Here is a 19,915-nt window from a genome sequence, read left to right as displayed (position 1 = left end):
CTGTAAAAGGAATATTTGATTTTACACGAGCAGAACACAAAGTTAAAACACAAGAGAGATTGTGTCATGTCAGGTAAACAGTCTCTTTATTCTCACGGTAAGTAGCTGTCAATGAATTTATCATCTTGTTATTTGAAGAAATAGCATTATTGTTCTTCCAGTGTTGCCCAACCCTCTCAGCACCTTTGGAAAAGGCCAAATTTCACTGTATAATACCTGTCATGGTCAGTTTAGCAGCACGGGTCAGTCTTTTAAGCATGACTACACTGAAATTGTGAGTTTTCAAAACAAAGGCGGCTACAGAAGGTACGTGATACCCACCTTGCCCATCCTTGGTCTTCTCAGCATTACTGCACAAGATGTGTCCTCTCTTCTTCATTCCCTGCTGCTCGAGTCTGTTTTCTGACTTGACACCAAGGCAACTTTTGGTTAACCTGCACTCTAAATGAGTATAACCTACCGTAGAATTTATTAGTGATAATCATTTATGGATATTCTGAGATAAAGGCCACCAGGTCCATGTTAATAAAATAGCTTCCCATGTTAAATATTGTACTAAAACCCCCATAAGGTCCATCGGTGTATTTATCCATCCTCTTGTAAAGGTGACCCTACAACGTACAATGAGGCATGACACACAGTTCCTTAATGTAGAATAAAAATTAGTGATTTAGGGGAAAAAATAACTGCAATAGTGTTTCCTTTGCTGACAGCTCAGGAAATTGAGGTTCCAAACGAGGAATTTCACATAGAGCTGAGCAGAATTTAGTGCTTGGCCCCTTCCAGGCATCAGAGTTGAGTCCAAAGCCAAATAACTGAGTTCTGAAATAGATCCCAGTTACCCAGAACTTCAGTAGCTTCTGCACAACCTCCAAAACAAAGAATGAGATGAAGGTATGAACTTCCTAGATTAAAATACTTGAAATCACGCGCACAGAAAACAGACATGTGGCTGAGAGGTTGTTAAATTCAGTTTTATTTCAGAAATAAGAGGAAGACAATATAACTCATTTAGAAGACGCAGCCAAAATTAAACAATTAAGCCTTGCTTATTCTTTTCCGAAACTCATTAGGATTTTATGTTCCAGCCAGAAATATTCCCACCCATTCACAAAGCTCTTTCAGCTCCAACCTGCCTCATCAGGTGAAAATCCAATTGAATCCCACAACAGGCTATCGAGTTCATATTATTTTACTGCATCTAATTATTTTACCACAGCTAATTTTTCACAATAGGTTAGTGGATAAATTAGCTGGAGAAGTAGCAGTTTTCTACAATTTAATGGAGCAGCACTTAGTATCTGCCATCACTTCTTGGAACATCAATTCACACTTAAATGCCAAATCAGGGAATATTCCTATTCAAAACACAACCTAAGACTCACAAATGCACAAAGTATTGAAAAAGAATCCAAACCTGCTGTGATTGGAAATTTAACATTTACTTGAGTTAAAAGCTAGTAGGTGGGCTCTGAAATTCTTTCTATTTAATGTGAGTCTAAATCAATTTAATATGTATTATATTTGTGCTTTTTCCAATCCAAATGCTGTAGGCAGTATCAGCAGGCAAACAAGGAAAGCAAATATTGCAAATGAGGGTTAATGCTGCACAAGGATCTGGACTAATTACATGAATGCATTGATCTTTCTCTTTGGCATAGGAAGAAGAACAAACAGGCAGAGTTATTAAAACTTGAGGTGAGCTTCTCTTTTAGCCTGTTAGGATTAAATTTGACATGCAACACCTATGACGGATTTTTATTCAGAACTCCACCAGTCAGCTTGGATACTAATTACCCCGTAACTAGCTATTACCTTCCAAATAAGAAAAAATACTAGGTGGCATTTTGGCCTTCGTAAAACAATAGTTGAAGCCTTGGTTTTGTTGTGCGCTTGTATAATAAAGCATTAAAATGCAGATAATATTCTTAGGCCAACACTACCCAGATCCAACCAAGATAAATCCAGAAATACCAAAATTATCACTTAACTGTTGCTCTAAACTCTCAAATATAAACACTTTCATTTTGTGCCAATTAGTGACTATTAGTAAGAACTGATTAAAGATTATGCTGCAAGACTGCAAAGAAAACAAAACATCCCTAAGCTAAAGAAACTCCTTTGGATCTAAGGAATTATAACAGGGAACAGTTGTCAGTCCAAAGGGTTCCAAAATCTTTTCAACTGATTAACTAAGTTAAATAACATGAAAACATGCCTAAAATCAGGTTTTATCCATATATGTAGCTATACACAGTCACATTCATAAACACGCCACTTTAATTGAAGTCTAACTCTGAAATTAGCTCTGGCTTGACCAATAGATACCCATGTCAGATTATGGCAATAAAAGAACAGAATTTAAGGAAGTGTTTGGAATAGCTTTGAAAAATGCCTGAGCTTCAATTTGACCAACAAAAATATTGATGCATTTGGAGGTTAATCTCTCAGACATTTGGAAAATTAATATTTTTCTATTTAAATTCTTACAGATTGGAAAGAATAATTCCCCCCGCCCCAAAAGGAATTTAAGATGGAATCAATTCAGTTGGATAGTGTATGAAATAAGAAAATACCCTTTCCTACCGCCCTTAGGTCAGTTATATCCAACCTAGTATTAATAAGCACAGATTATCTTAAAATATGTATTAGGAATAAATTCACATATATTGAGATTCAAGTTCCTAGTTGCTTCATTTCTGTCCTAAGGAATGAGACAAAACCAACACTTTACTCAAACTACTGGATATCATTGTTTAACTTCCAGAAGGCCAAAAAGGAAATTGAAAGGAGCTGTCTACAAATACATACAGACAGCTGCTTTATTAGAAATACTGAGCAACATCAACTTTATCATGAAGTTTATCCATAAGGATGATCACAGTATTATTATAGAGGTGCTATTGTTTGATTTAGTCAGGAAATTTAGACCAAAAAAGAAACAGCATTTTGATTAAACTCACGTTTGCTTCCAGAAACTGAGACAATTTTTAATCATAGATTTCCTTAAAAACACCGTATGTTGTTAACAAGCAGTAAAGCACTAGTGTTGAAAGGCACTAGGATTGTTAGCTTGTGTTATCTAGTTTCTAATACAGGCACTTGAAAGCTTAATAAATCAAGCCTGTAAAACGCTTCATTATTTGTGCAGAAGTCGGCTACATTCATCAACAGCTTCATCAGGTTGTTCTGCAGTTATAAGGACGCAAAATCCATAGGGTAAATCTCTGCAGCACACTTTACAAGTTGGATCTTTCTCTGGCAGACACACGGGATGTGGATTGTGTATATGTCCTGATTACATCCTTAAAAACAAGGAAAAAGAAACATTCAGAGTGAATTCCATTAAAAGTAGTCAGGGGAAGCTCAGAAACAAAGAACAACAAGGACTTGAAGCAACAGTTTTGTCTGTGTAGTGAACACTGAGCCCAAGAAAGGCCTGTGGAAATGTTTCATCCCCATCACAAAGAGCAGGTAACCATTGGTCTGAAGAATCAACCTGCACACATCATATATCATATACAGTTATCTGCCCAGAGACTTGCAAACTCCAGCTGAAACAAAGGAACTGTACCTCATTGGTTAACAAACATTTAATTACAAGTAATTAGATCCGTGTTGCCTCATTCTGTAATTCCACATGCTCTGACTTCTGCCATTTAAACCAAATGGGAATCGAGATGAATTTCTCACTTTGTTGGGTTTACAAAAAGAAGCAAAAGATAATATACAGCCAAAATTCAGCTACAGAAATCATGAACATACGTTTTTCCCACTGTCGGCGTTGTATTTGTCCAGCAAAGCCTGAATACGGGCACCATAGTCAGGGTGAACATCAGTGAAGTTTTTCACCTGAACAGGAAGACACAACAAAAAAGGCGACAAGAAGCTTTTAATTCCACTTGAAACGTGTTCTTTACCATGTTTTCTGCTCTGCAAGCAGCACACAAGGGAGAAAAGGAAGATGAAAACTCTGCTAAAAGTTTAATTCTGACCAGCCAGAAAGGAGCTCTGAACATCCTCAAACATTGTTTTTATGATCAAATGTACAGCTCTCTCCTGATTTAAATAAAGTTCCACTGGGAAGGGTGAAGATCCAATCCCTCCCCAGCAAAACATGACATGGAAGTCACCTGGTTTTTGAAACACCAAGCTAAACGCATCAAGACATCCTTGATGTTCAACAGTCCTATTCTTCCCACCAGGAAAAAGTTCCTTTAACATTCTATCACATTACATAAACACACACATAGTTAAGTGCCCTCTATTGATAATTCTTGCATAAGAAAAGTCAAGGAGTTGCCTTCTCAGGGAAGAATTCCTGATCTTCATTTCCACAAGCGTATTGCCATTCTGACAAAGAAAATCTGCAATAAAGAGCAAAAGGCTAAAAATCAAAACAGGCCACTCACCGCTCTCTTCTGGATGAAGAGTTGTGCATCTTTAAGGTGATCAGCGATATTCTTACACAGCCTCTGGCGTTCCTCCTCATTCAGCACTTTGGTGTAGAACATCCGCACCTTATGAGCGGAAACAGAGGTTTATTTTGAAATTCCCAAAAGCAAGTCATTCTACCTGCAGCAGCCAATAATAAATCCTGAAATCCACTGAATTACTGTATTACTGAAAAAGAACAGTTTTGACTTACTAGTCAGACAACACTCGAAATACTCAAAATACTTAAAACTCAAAAGGCATCCAATTTGTAGGGTTTATTTTTTGGCAAACTCACTAACAACTCTTCCCATTTCTACTTTGAAATAACTGTTGCCTATTGAATTAATGCGAATAAATATTGCTCTCGGGTCCAATTCAGGAACTGATGATCACGACACTACATGTGGACTCCAGTTTGCATATCTGCAGACACTGGTCACAAGAAGACAAAGTCACAGCTTCAAGATATTGGTGCCCAGAATATGGATGGCAAAGGGCTGTGAGAATTCACTAACTGTCCTGTCAGCAGAAATTGAGTTATTTCAGTTATATTTCAGTTCTAATTAAGCTGCATGGAGATATTCCAAGTGCTCGTGAGAGCTGAACTTCAGGTTATCCCAGATGCTTCAGAGAAGAGTCCTGGCTGAATGATTCTTAATATTCTCTAAACTCATTCTATAATCTAATCTGGTTTAATAAGCAACATAAAGCCTTTTCATACATCATACCTGGGTCACGTTATCTTCATTAGCGCTATTGAAGCGCTGCACATCTCCCGTGACGCACATGCGGCTCTCCTTCAGAATGGGCTGATCCTCCGGACCGCTAAAGCTATTTGGATAATAGTTTGGGGCACCACCTGAAAACAGACAAACCCCCCCAAAAAAACCCCAAGCAATCATATCAGCTCTGCCAGATTAAGTCAGAAGACAGAAAATGTTCTTTGCTTAGAAGAACCTAAATCGATTATCCAGTTGTGATTCAAAAAACCCTTGTCAACATCTTTCTGCCAACAACCAACCCATCCTGAAGAGATGTGTCCTCAAGTCAGTACTTAACAGCAATTGAAATTCTCTTTGTAGTAAGTGCTTTTTGGGGAAAAATTTGTTTCAGAAATAAGAGGGTCTGACCACTCTCACAACACAACAATTTTAATAACCAAAATCAGGGAAGTAATTAAAAGTTTTAGTCCAAGGCAGCACAAAAATGCACCTTCATCTGCATATCTGAAGTATTATATTTATCTGAACTATGTAGGGAGTTTCTTTTAACCACTTATAGCACTGCATAAAATTAAACTTATTATCTGTTCTTGGACAGGAACAGCTGTTTGCTTTCCAAATATTCCCCTGTATCTTAAATCTCCCATGAACAGAAAGGAATTTGGCAGTACATGCGTAAGTATCATTGTATTTAAAGATATTTTTCATGACTACCTTGGTTGTCAGAAACACACATCGGCCCATCCCTCTGGTAATTGGCCACGCGAGCTCGGAAGGGGCAGTTCACAGGGATCTGCAGGTAGTTGGGTCCCAGGCGGTGTCTGTGAGTGTCGGGATACGAAAAAAGGCGACCCTAAAACATTGAGCACAAGCATTATGCGCTACTTGCCGAAAGAGATCACTTAAGTGGCATACACCAATTCCATTTACACTAAGTAATAAAAGGGAGAAAAATGTTGCATTTATGTACTTGACATACTCCAAATTATGTCCAAAGTGACACTCAGCCACAAGCTAACTCTGCTGGAATACCAGTGGAAATGGCAGCTTGAGCTGAATTTACACAACTTGGGTATTTCCTACCGACTTCAAGATGCTAAACCTGTTCCGAAGCAGGAAAATGGTTACATGTGTGGAGATGAACGTGACTACAACAGCGCTAAATGTTACTAATAATACTTTCCTACTTATTTTCAACCTCAGATTTAAAATGATTAAATCAAAAATACAATAGTCCCTTATTTATGTACTGAACTGAATCTGAAGCAGTTCTAGTAACATCTGGAAGCCAAGAAGATGGACTGATTCTCACCACAAAGTCTGTGGGAGTCAAGAGAGGCAAAAGAAGATAATCGCATGATGGTTCAAGAGTTTATCCAGTTAAAACTGTCAAGATACCTTCTTTTTGCTACAGGTATCGTTTGAAACAACAATCTGCTTTTAATGTGAAAAAGCATAAGATGCCAGCATCCAAAACTCTGCAGACAATAGTCTACTACAAAAAGTATTATCAGATGCTTTGACCTGTAAGAAATCTGATACTGAAGAACAGTCTTGCAGTTTATATCAGGGATTAGTTATACCTGTAATTTAGAGCATTTAAAGTCCACCTCTCACGCTCATAAGAGTTTATAACTCTAAGATATGCTGTAAAGGCAAAAATATGCAGATGCTCTCTGAATTCCAGATTTAGTATTTCTTTAGTTCTTTCCTTTTCTCTTTATACTTAAATTTCGGATAAGCACAAATGGCGATCATTATAACCAACCATCTGTCAGGCTCACTGCTGCGACACAGAGAGGGACAGGGATGTTTTCATTAACAGCAAAGCAAACGTAACGCTCTTTGGGTAAAATCTCACGTATGTGTTAGTTCACCTGCAGCATTTTGTCAGGGCTGGGCTCGATACCGGGCGGCATGTTGGAAGGATCGTACGCCATCTGTTCCACCTCCGCAAAGTAATTCACAGGGTTCCTGTTCAAGACGAGCTTTCCCACAGGGATGAGAGGGTAGTCGCCATGTGGCCAAACCTATAAGACATCACACACACACATTAAAATCAACGTTATTATAGTGTTATGCAGCTTAAATAATTATCAGGCAACATTTGCCTGACTTAAGTCTTGACTAAGAAAACACATTACTGTTTTTTGCTAGTAAACATTTTGAGAAATGCCTTATTTTAAGAAGTCTTTTGCAATGAATAACAGAGTCCTAAGGCAACTTATTTCATCATCCCAACATAATCCCAGGACTTGACTGCTTAAATTAAATACTTGCACTTGAAAAGCTGCCTAGGAATGCAATATCATAGGTGGAACTGGCAGCACGATTGTTTTCAGGTACTTCAAAATGCAACCAATTTAATCAGCCTTTTTTTTGTCATCATAGCCTGTACTTTCAAGTTCAAAAGTCTTTAGTCATTTTGGGAGGGTAATATTAAAGGAAAAAAAGTAATGCAAGTTTATGTTACTATCTTTCAACAGGCCAGTCCTTGGAATAGCAATTGGAGGTCTGACAAAATCAGACCAATAATCTGAAGCTACATAATCAACAACACTTAAAACTAACGAGCTCAGGGTGTGACTGTAGGATCTGAGGTCACACTTCAGAAATGCAGGGCAGTTGTAATCTGCAGGCCTGGAATCAAGCCCTATTTTGCTGAAGAAGAATAACATCAGACAGAACATCAATATAATTTCATCTCCTGAATTTCTGACTCATGACCTTATAATAAAGAGTGTGCTTAAAAAATAACAAGGGCAGACTAAACTTTAATAGGGACTAGTAAGAAAATAGTGCTATTCCATGGAAACTGTTAAACTTCTTTTATACATGAGCTCAGTTCTGGCATTTTTGGCCCTGAGGGTGGTGAGAGCCTGGCCCAGGTTGGCCAGAGAGGTGGTGGATGAACCATCCCTGGAGACACCTCAGGCCAGGCTGGACAGGGCTCTGAGCAACCTGAGCTGGTGAAGATGTCCCTGCTCATGGTACAGGTGGCACCAGGTGACCTGGAAAGGTCCTTTCAACCCAAACTATTCCATGACTTGCTACATTTTCATCTCATGACCTTTCTTAAGCTTGCTCTAATTGAATATTCACAACAGTATCAGAGATACCTTAGTTACATCAAAAGGGTTAAATGGAAACTTCTCCGCTTCTTCAAAGGTCATAACTTGAATGTACAGAGACCAGGACGGATAGTTCCCCTTGGCAATGGCATTGTAAAGATCACGCGTTGCATAATCAGGATCGGTAGAAGCCAACCTTCCTGCTTCTTCAACAGGAAGATTTTTGATGCCCTGGTCAGTCTAAAAGCAACAAAAGTGGTAGCACACGTTACAACATGCAGAAAGTACTGCAGAAATCATTAATAGTTACATACTTTTAAACGACTTAAAAAAAGAATGTGATTCTTCATGTTCCAGTCTCCATAATTTGAGTCAAGAATAACAGTACATTCAACAGGTGCCTTCCAGGTAAAAATTAGTTCTCTAATAAAAGTGAAATAAATATGTAATGCTATACTGCAGAATGGAAGGTACTGAACATGAAGGTATAACCCCTGCAGCAAACCACACATTTCCACTCTCCCCTGACAGGATGGAATGTTCCTTTACTGTCCCATCATCTCCCCTTCTCCTACAGACCACAAGCCAATATAAAGTGGTAAAACAGTTGCAGCCTTGAGGGATGAAAATTCTGGATTCAACATGAAACTCAATTTCCCACCCCTATTTCTATGACATCTTCAGCACTAACTAGAATCTCATTTTAATAAGCTTTCGGCAACTCGAAGGCTAAAAGCAGCTATATGATCCCTCTTAGTCTACCATAATTGTTTCCAGTCTTGCTTCCAAGAATGACGTCCAGCCTCCACTGAAGTGTAATGAGGTAAGAAGCTGTATGGCCTTGAAAACTTCAAAGGGAAGTTGTTTTCAAGCAAGATACACTTTTCCACCAAGGTGTGGAAGTTCTGCAAGGTTCTGCGGGCTTCAACCACAGGGCTCTTGCAACAGAGTCCTCATATTTTGTCAGACAGTTGAGGCCACCTTAAAAATGAGATCGATGCAGCTCATACCCAGAAGATAAATGGGAACAGAAACCAGATCCAGAATGAGAAGCACCTGTTGAATCCAAACCACTGCATGGCCACAAACATATCGCACACTGAATAAAACACATGTGAAGGGGCTGGAGGATTCTTGCATCTGCACTTGGTGGTAGCAATGAAGCCTGAGAGGATGTTCTTGCATAGCTTCATGCCCAAAACACCCAGCGGGATGAGGCTGAAATGCAACTGAGTTCTCCACTAACAAGAAACAGTTTCCCAAAGAAGAGTTTTTCATAGTCTAGTAAATGCCCAACGTGTCACAGCAAGAACAGTGATGTCCATTGTATTTGTTAGATGCATCCACCCCATATAAAACAAACACACACCTTTTTGCCGAGCCTGTGCACGAACAAGTCTTAATTAAACTTGCAAAGACAGAACATTTTTAGACAATATATAAACTTTTTAAATCCAATATGATGTATACTTCCCACATATAACAGGAAAATAAAAATATCAATACCTTCGCATGGAATTTGCAATAAACTGCTCTTCCACTAGCGTTAACCAGTTTAAAAGTGTGTGATCCGTATCCATTCATGTGGCGATAACCATCGGGAATGCCACGATCACTGAACAGGAAAGACACCTACAGAGAAGGAATAGACAACATTAAGGGACTCATAGAAGTGATGCAGTGACCATCTGAGACAAAGTTTATTCCATCATCTGCATCACTGCAAGCTACCTTAATGTTATTAATTCCTTGAGGAATTTCTAGTTTAAAGTTTAAGAGCATTAATGAAACAAGACTGCTTTGGTTCTGCACAAAGAACAACTGTGAATTAAACCTACATGAAGTTTTATGCCCACATGAAATAGCTGGCGAAGCACAAGGCATTAACCAGTCATAATTTTATGTTTTCCCCTATAAGCACAGAGGAGGTAAGCACAGATAATTTAAGCTACAAATATAAATACTAATTCTTTCCACATTAAAGACAAAATTTGAAAATTAAGGTCCTTAACTTCAAAGTCTTCAAGCACTCACCACACCACCATGCAAACTATCAAAATGCTGCTTTTCTTTAGATTTGTGAGCACAAAATTCTTGTGGTGCTTCTTTTTTTAGTTAATTACTGGAAGGCTTCTATATGAACCCATTTTCTTTAAAAAACCAATACAGGTGCATTTTTAATTTTACATTAGCTTTTTTTGAACAGCAACCTTAGACTCAAATGCATTTTAGAATAATTCGAATGCACTGTGAATCGTGATCTTTTTCTGGAGCTGATGTAACGTGCTACACAATATACAGCTTTAAATAAACTTACACGTGGTTGCATTACTTTCCAGTACTTTACTGTTCTCCAACATTAACAGTTTGTTATTCCTCACTATCTCCAGTTAGAAAACTTTACGACTTCCCTTCATCCCTATATAAAATACAATTATGAAAACAGAACAATCTCACCCATTGAAAGAAAAAAGGCTCAACGCATGTATTAATAGCCTTAAAAGTTACTGTAGGCCTTCTATCTTTACTGTACCTAGAAATTACATGGACTAGATAAAACATGCAGAAGAGATAGTTAAAAATATATGCTGTCATAACCTGATTTTCTTAATCACACAAAGAAGTCAAAGGAGAACCCCACCTGATGCAAAGACTCTGGTCGGAGACTCCAGAAGTCCCACATCATGTCTGGATCCCTCAAGTGAGTCTGAGGGTTCCTCTTCTGGCTATGGATGAAGGATGGAAACTAATTTGTCCAGAAGGGGGGAAAAAACAAAACAAAACATTCTGTAACACCTCCAAATGATAGAGTATACCAAGCAACTCCTGCTACAAAATAACACAACTGGTTTTTTCAGTACAGTTAATTACAAAAGGAACAGCACATTGAAAGATGAGACAAAGTTGTAGCATCAATTAAAAAAAGTTCTGTATTGTCATACCCCTCCTGCAACTAAATTCATTACCTTAATTTTACCCATCTGGACAAGTGAAACATTCACACTTAGTATAAATGGGCTGTTCAAAACTAAAGAATGCTTTCATTTTGCCACTGATACACTGATATTTTCCAATTCGTATATCTCAACTTGACTGAATCTGACTCCTAAATTAATACAAAGCTACAATATCTGTGCAGAACTCCTCTACTTAAAGTGCTGTTAAACTGACACTGACAGACAAAAAAAGAGACTCAATAGAAAGATTTTGCAAGAAGCTTTTGAAGTGAAAAGTCTTCCCCTCAAGAATAGGCTCAGAATGCAAACTAATTTGAACAGCTAATTTGAACATCAGTGAAACTGATTAGATCTGAAGTTAAAAACTTGATAATGTACTTGCTCGCTGGCTATTCTGCTGTGGCAGATACACGAGCAAACAACTAAATGTGTGTGCTATTTGCGGCAAGAAACCACATTAAGTAACCAAGCATTAGTTCTAAACTACTATTTTTTTAAAAAAATAACACCTTTTCAAATAGAAAAAACACCCAGACCATCTAACAAAGTCTAAGAGTGAACACCTTTTGCTTCCCAGTGAAGCAAGAACAAAACGTGAACAAACTCTTGGCCTCTTTCACAAATACCCTCACCTTTAGTGCTTACTCACCAACAGTGCATCCCGGATAAAGAAGATAGGCGTATTATTGCCCACGAGATCCCAATTACCCTCCTCTGTGTAGAATTTCATTGCAAAGCCTCGAGGGTCACGAACTGTATCGGCCGAGCCAGATTCTCCAGCTTGAAGAAAAACATAAATGTACAGAAGCGTTACAATAGGAAACGCATACAAAATGTAAGCGTTAAGATGTAGGACGTGAGAATATGCAATAAATCAATAAACCCCGCCCTTGGAGGGTTTTAAGTCTTTTCTGTACCAAGGAATGTTTGGCATATTTTCAACACCACCTCAGGCACTGGCAGGTTCCAAAGTGTGAACAGGCACCCGCTCAAGCATTTGGGCCACAGTCAAGAGAAAGAAAAGAAACCCAAGTATATCCATTTGAACCAGTTAAAAGTGGAATTTGCATTATCACTGATAGCGACAATATCAGATTATAAACCAGAATTGGCTAAAAACACCTTCCTTTCTGTGCATCAAATCCCAGCGTGAAACCTTTGTTTCGAAAGGCAGCAACCTAAATAACATGCCTAATATAAAAGGGAAATTATCGGAGAGTTGTAAACCTTTTAATCCCCTTCCTATCCAAAACAGTAACTTTATACCAGACTGAAAGTACCTACCACAATACCTAAGCAAAGCAAAAGCATTCCACGGGTATTCAGGAACAGCTAATGCTAAACATCATGATAACGAGGACATTCACTCTCTCATTAAAAAAAAGTGCGTACTACAGAAGAGCCAACAAGAAACATGTCCCAGCACAGCAGGGGAGAGAAAAGTAACGATGCAAAAATGCACTGGAGCACAGAGTCACAGCCCAAACTCCCCTCTGGGGAACATCCCATGAGCCCTTCAGTTGGGTGAGCCAGGGAAAAGCCAGGAGGCCAAAGCCAGCAGCTCTGTCAGCCTCCTTGGACTATTTTCTCTCCTATTCTACTTCCAGGACTGAACCCTCATTAGGATTTCTCTTCTTTTAAATAGAGTTGAAACACAGAAGTTTCCCAGCGTGAAACCTTTGTTTCGAAAGGCAGCAACCTAAATAACATGCCTAATATAAAAGGGAAATTATCGGAGAGTTGTAAACCTTTTAATCCCCTTCCTATCCAAAAGAGTAACTTTATACTAGACTGAAAGTACCTACCACAATACCCAGGGAAAAGCCAGGAGGCCAAAGCCAGCAGCTCTGTCAGCCTCCTTGGACTATTTTCTCTCCTATTCTACTTCCAGGACTGAACCCTCATTAGGATTTCTCTTCTTTTAAATAGAGTTGAAACACAGAATTTTCAAAAGATCATTTTCTATCAGACTAGATATTAATCATAACACATATTTTAACTAACAGCATTTAAGATTTTGGTTCCTTATGCATTCAGCTCTTCCACAAACAAGCGTTTCTTTATTAAAGATTGTTTATTCTTCTTTGCCTAGTGCTTACTTTACAGCATTCATCCCCAAACATCCCTACAGCATAAGAGATTATAAATATTGAACTTCCAAGTATTAAACAGCAGCATCCAAGCGTTGATTCCGACCCATCCAGAAACAAAGCAAGCTCTCTCTTGTCAGAAGCAGCAAAACAGCTCAAACTTTCCTTTCTCCCACATTCCAGAGTGAAAGTGGCTACAGAGAGCTGGCAGAAAGATGCAGAAGCCGCTTAAGGTCTTGCAATTTAAATAAAACCCACAGAAATTGAATGGGTTGGCAGAAAGCATTGCAAACTACCTTAAGCACATGAAGTGCTCCACAAAGCAAACATCGCTATGGTACATGTGTAAAAACACACAAAGTTCAGAGCCTTACCCACAGTGGAGAAGCGTATGGCAAGCGGAGTTCTTTTGCCAATGTGTTCAAACACTTTCGCCTTACAATACTGGGTGATGTCGTGAGTGACTTCAAAATAGCCAAAGGCTCCTGAAGAAAAGTAATTTCAAAAGATCAGATCTAGGTGCACTGTGAGTGGAATGAGGGTTCCGTTATGGCCCCACATACAACTTTAAAGCAAAAGGAAACATGTAAATACACCAGTCTAAACAGAGTTTATGACTATGCACTAAACCACTCATTTCTTTTCACAAAATGAAATTTACGTAACACAAACTACTATTTGCACAGCGCTCACTCTTCTCTCCTTGACTGATCATAACACAGAACTTATTTCTACTGTGCAAACAAACAGTAGCTCTTTGGATGCTCTTCTTAATCCGCGTATGTGTTGCACAACTTTCTGGTCCACCTGTAAGCTGGATGAAGCAACAGAGCTCTTCCCATCCCCACACAGGAATTTTTCCCGTGTACATTCATATTATAATAAAACTGAGTCCTATGTTTTCTTTTTCTAGGGCAACACCTAACAAAAAAAATCAGCAGTGCCAGATCTACCCTACTAAGATCAATAACAAAATTTAAAATGAGTTGGGTTTTTATTTCAAATTGAAATATTAGACCATCATCTTGCTTTGGCAAACACATCCACTGGATGATAAAACAAGAATCTCTATCAAATAAAATGCAAACAGACATTAAACCAGAGATGGGCAGGTCTTCCCTTCCAGAGGAATGGGCTGCTATGGAGGAACAGACAGAGGAAGCAGTGATTACAGCAAATACAGTCAAAATCTAAGGCCTATAACTACTTTTTCTCTTTATAAAAAAAAAAAACACAAAAGCTTTTCAGTGCTTCAAGTTTTGGCATCAAGTTCTTTTAACCCAGGTCTTACCATTGTTGATATATAATTACTTATTACAACCTATATAGATATATATAGAGATATATATAGATATATATATTATAGATAATTTGATGCAATTTTTCTGTCACAGTGTACGTGTTAACTCTAAAGCTTTTTAAAGTTCAATTCTATATAGAGGAAAAAGTAAGTGTCTTAAACATACCTGCCCCTTTTGCATGCACGACTCTCTCAGGAATCCTCTCTCTGTCAAAATGAGCCATCTCATCAGTGAAAACAACATCTTGAACGAGAAGAGGTCCACGCGGCCCCACCGTCAGGATATTCAGTTTATCCCCTATGGGGTTCCCAGCACCGGTGGTCAAGACATCTGGGTTCTGCAAGTGAGAAACAGTCAACATCACACCACCAGAAATTAAAATCTCTCTAGACTTAAGCCACACAATGTACATGTCTGTTCAATCATTATGTGTCAAAGATGCATTAACAAGGATATAGCAAAATGGCATAAGATTCTGGAACAGGTTACAAAAAATAGATGTCTACAGAATTATGTCTGGGACTACTTAAGAAGAGGAGCTTGAGTCATGTATAATCCAAGAGTGTTTTCTGTGGTTCAGAAACATTACTAGTTCAGAGTATTTATCTCAAGAAAAATATGAAGTGTTGACCTTAAAACATGAGTTAGGGTTCAGTTTGCCCCCCAACTCAACAGGAGAGGATGGAGGAAGGGGATGAAGAAGGTAATGCTGGTACAGAGGTGGAGGTGAAAGGGAAGAGCTACAGTCACACAGCATAAAGATGAAACTGTGTTCCCACGACTACCATTGATCTGGAAGAACTACGGAAAATAACTAACAGTTGGGCTCAATCTTAAGGTCTTTTCCAACCAATACAATTCTATAACCAATCATTCCATAGAATCACCATTCCAGACTCTCATACCATGGAAGAACTAAGACTAACAAAAGCCCCAAGAAGTCCAACTACCAATAAACATCCTTTCAGAAGGACAGCAAACCAGAACTTTATTTTCTTTTTACTATCATCACTGTCTTTAAAGAAATTACCCAAGATAGTCCATACTTGTTCTTTTCCTATCCCTTCCATAGGACCTTCAGGTTACCACTCTTGAAGGCTACTTAAAGCTCAGCATCTTGTATGGTAGAAGTGACTCTATACCCAAATAAAATAGCTGCTCCAAGACAATTTCAAGAAAAATCTGCTGGAACTCTATTGCACCACAGCTGAGTTTACTCACACTTTCTTAAAAAAAATAAGACAGTATTTGCATCACATTTGGGGTCATATGCTCCTCTAAGGTGAGAATCCTATTTTACTAGGTACAGTAGAAAACGTAGCAAGAAAGAGACCTGATGGTTGCAGGTGTCAGTTCTTCCCGGAGCACATTTATTGTTAGGAGCCAGGGGAATGTTTGCAAAGGACTTAGAAGAACAGAATGGGAGTTAGTACAAAGAAAAGGAAAAAAAAAAAGGCAGAAAAAACCCACACCAAACCAAACCAACCAAAAAACAAACAAAGGTTTGCAACAGGATAAGCTCAATTATCTGAGTCAGGTTATGACCAGTTGGATGTTGCGCTAAGCTGGCACACATCCATATGGACTCTACCCATACCATCCTACCTTCTTCTGCCAGTAGCATCCACACACCTGAACCGTGGTAAACGCACCTGAATAAATTCACTCACCCCCTCCTGGCTATTTCTCCTTCTTTTAAAGTTCTATAAATGGAAAGAGATGGTGAGGAGAAGGAAAATAACTGAATTCTTGATGAGAACGTCTTCGTTATTATATCAGCAACTTTATGGGGTTCCAACTTCTATACTGACAATCTCAGTTTTGCTTCCCATCTACAGCCTGAGTTCTGGATGAGGCAGATTATACAAGGATATTAATATATACCTTTGTGTTACTCTAGTACATGAATAACCACATGAAAGACATTTGACAGGATAACTGCATTTTTATTGTGTTCTTCCTAATCCGCAACACACGCTGCTCTAGCTGGCTTGAATTCCAAAAACACCTGTGTTCTTTAATCTTCACTCACCTCTTCTTTAGCATAAAGCTACAAGCATAAAATCACCTCATTTGGGATGCCTGAAACTCTAACCTGCACTGAAATTTGTACAAATATTTACAAAAGACAAAATATATCTAGTAACAAACAGGAAAATGATGTTCAGAAACTGACAAGAAAGTTACCACTTAAGAATACTTTAAATAAAGCCTAAAGTCAAATGAATATCTGCTTAAATAAACACATTATAGTTTGTCAAGGGAAAATGCAATAGCAGAAACTATTCTCAGTATTCTTTTCACTGCTTATATATCCCACGCTTCCTACCTTCTATTTTGCTCCATTTTATATGAGCCAAAGGAAATGATTTTGTTTCTCGTGTTGAGAAATGACCTCGTTAGAGCACAAGGGAAGTTCTCCCATCCCAGAGTTCAACTTCTCCAAATGATACCCTAACATACAGGCCCCACAGGATTTAACACCCTTAAATAAGTATGTTCTAGCTATCAGCTTAAACTAGAAAGTGCTTAAATTGCCATTACAAATAGACTTCTTGATTTAGAATTTACTTTAATTTAAAAATTAAATAAACTAGAAGGACACTACCATATTCAAGGAACTTTAGGAAAAATCTCATTCATCCATTCCATGATTCAGTAAAATATTCTACTTCCAGATATTCACCAAGCACAGATTGATGTCATTATATTATCAGCTCCTTATATAGACTTATTTTCTATACTGAGGTACGAATGCTCCAAACAACCCATCTTGACACCCATTCCAAGCCTCTGCTTTGAAAAACCCTTTCATAGAACACGTACAGTCTGCACATGATCAGAATATAAAATGCTCACACATCCCAATCGTTTTAACAGAACTTTTTGGGCAATTTTTTTTTTTTTTCAGAGTTCTTCCTTTACTTTCATTAGTTTTGTTGATTAAAAGCTTCAAGTTTCTCACAGTTAAAGCCCAGTGTATTAGTTTTCCTAACCATAAATTGATTTTTTGTATTGATGGCTCTGCCATACTCATCTAAGCCGAGCTCGCTCGCTGTAACGTGATGAAAAAGAACAGATCCCACCAATGGCATCCTATGCTCGTGCATTTTCCCCTCCAGCCTCCCTGTGTTGCCATTTCTTACAGACATTCCCATCCTCCCCACGTGTTCTACACAGACATTGACATTTCCACTTCATCCCTGTGACAAAAACCCACCTACAGCTTCAGCACCATTTCTAAATTCTATTATCACTCTAAGAAATTCCTCTTAAGAGAAACCCCAAAGTTATGTTCAATTAGAGCCCAGTTCATGCTGGAGTTCTTCATAAATTCTAAGCAGCCCAGTAGGTTTAACCACCCAACAGTACGACTTCAATTCACCTTCTCCTCTACAAAAGCAGCCCTTCCCAAACCAACAGGCTATATTGTTGTCTACAAACCATTTATTCTATAATGCTAATGTTTAAGGCTACTAAAAGTAGTAGCTAAAACCACAAATTCTGAAACCAAACCTATCCAAAAGCTTTGTGGCTGTATGGTCTCTTTTGTGTAGGCGCTTTCTGAAAGTTTCTTTCTGGTGTTCACATTAGAAGTACAAATGTTTTTTTAATGGTAGGATATATCCATTTTAGTTTCAGGATAATGTTACGTGATGCACATAAAATAAGTTCCATTGGTGTGAAGGGAGAGAAGAAAAGCCACAGTAGTTTTAAAAAGAATTCTCTTACTACTTTTGCACTTTGTTTGTTTGATGTCTATATACATTCATATGGTTGGGCACTGCATACAGTCAAAACTTAAAAGATATGAAGGGAAACAAAGCCAGAATTTTAGTTACAGCTGTTGTAAACACCACAAAAAGTACACACTTCCAGGCATTACTGATACTTTGCACCTTATACAAGTCACTTTAAAATTTTAATAAGTCATCCCTACTTTCTATCTTAAAGTCTCATGACCCCTTACGCAACAGACTTTGGGTTGTGTCCCAGCCTTCAAATTGGCCTGTGTTCAAATACTGCTTTGTTACAGAAAAGCCATCATCCACTTAAAAATGTGTAACTCCTGAGACAAAAAGAAAATCTTATAACACATACTGGAATATGATGAAGCCACAATTTATACCTGGAAGGTAGTTTTCATCCAGTACTTTTTAGAATCAGGGGGGAGAAGGGGGGAAAGGAATAAAACCAAGGTCACTCAGCTATGAACAGTGGGAACTGAGGCACTCCTGCCTTGTAATACAAATGTTCAGAATAATCAGGAGCAGAAGTACTTATTGTCAAATACACTTCTCTGTCTGAAAATATAGAGTAGCAAGTGTCACAGTGATTCGATGAAGAGGGGGGGAAATGAGCTCTCGCAGTATTTATACTTTCACCCAAATATTTGGGGGGTATATTGTGCGTCTTCAGAAGACCAAGTGCCATGCTGGTGGTCACACGTTCTTATGATTTTGGCCAACCACACGCCCCAACCCACCTGAACCTGGTAAACAAGTCTCTGTAAGTTGCCAAATGTACTTTACCTTCTCTATTATCCCCTAGTTACATTTTTACTTGTCCTATCGATGCGATAGCAGAACTGAAAACGAGAATATTCGATTTGAGATGGAAAATAAAATAAAGTAAAATAAAAATCTCTGCTTAAGGATGTGCCCGCTCGGGCGCAGACAAAGCCCGTTCCTGCCCCGGGGGCGCTGCGGACAGGGCAGCGCTGCCCACCCGTGTCGCTCCGGGCCCTGCGGCCCCACTCGGGCTTTCCCGGCCGCGCCACCGAGCCGAGCGCTCCGCCCGGCACCCCGAGTTCCCACGGGGTCGGGTCAGGCTCCAAGGGGGGCAACCCCCAGGCTCTGCGGGCTCCAGCACCGGGCTCACCCGCTCCCCCCGGCCCTTCTAATGGGGCAACACCGGCCCATCGTCCGCACCGCGGGCCGGACCGTTACCGCGCAGCGTGCCCGGCGGTGAGCGGGGTCCCGAGGGGCGCAGCCCCCGAGCCCCGGCGGGTACCTGCGAGCCCCGCTGGCTCCGCCACTGCTTCAGCTGGTCCGAGGCGTCGTCCCGGCCGTCAGCCATTTTGCAAGCTTAGGCGACCCCCCCAAGGCAGGAAGGGCGGAGAGAAGCAGTCACAGGGCGGCGCGGCGGGGCTGCGCTCGCTACCAGCACGGTAGAGGGTTCCCCGTGGGAGCCGCCGCTGCCCCTCGCCCCGCAGCACCAGCCAGAAGCAGGGGTACCCACACCCACGGCTTGTACCCCTGCTGCGCCCACCCCCCGCACCTCCTTGGCCAATAGCGTCGCGCCCAGCGGGCAACGCGAGCGCTGAGTGGGCGAGAG

General features: G+C 39.6%; 1 protein-coding gene across 1 annotated transcript; it reads right to left on the bottom strand.

Annotated features, from left to right (window-relative positions):
- Positions 1-953: 953 nt before the first annotated feature.
- Positions 954-19,831, bottom strand: CAT (catalase). Its single transcript, XM_080346188.1, has 13 exons — positions 19,592-19,831; positions 14,744-14,915; positions 13,652-13,762; positions 11,837-11,967; positions 10,872-10,976; positions 9,737-9,862; positions 8,279-8,470; positions 7,037-7,189; positions 5,874-6,012; positions 5,166-5,296; positions 4,413-4,520; positions 3,766-3,852; positions 954-3,305 (listed from the first exon to the last, which is right to left on the bottom strand). Exons 1-13 carry the CDS (start codon positions 19,655-19,657, stop codon positions 3,240-3,242), a joined length of 1,587 nt encoding a protein of 528 aa, XP_080202314.1. The 5' UTR covers positions 19,658-19,831; the 3' UTR covers positions 954-3,239.
- Between the last annotated feature and the right edge of the window lie 84 nt (positions 19,832-19,915).

Source organism: Nesoenas mayeri, assembly GCF_963082525.1.
Source record: "Nesoenas mayeri genome assembly, chromosome: 5".
Taxonomy (NCBI): Eukaryota; Metazoa; Chordata; class Aves; order Columbiformes; family Columbidae; genus Nesoenas; species Nesoenas mayeri.
The sequence above is the reverse complement of the archived record's forward strand: the minus strand, read 5'-3'. Positions and strand labels throughout refer to the sequence as shown.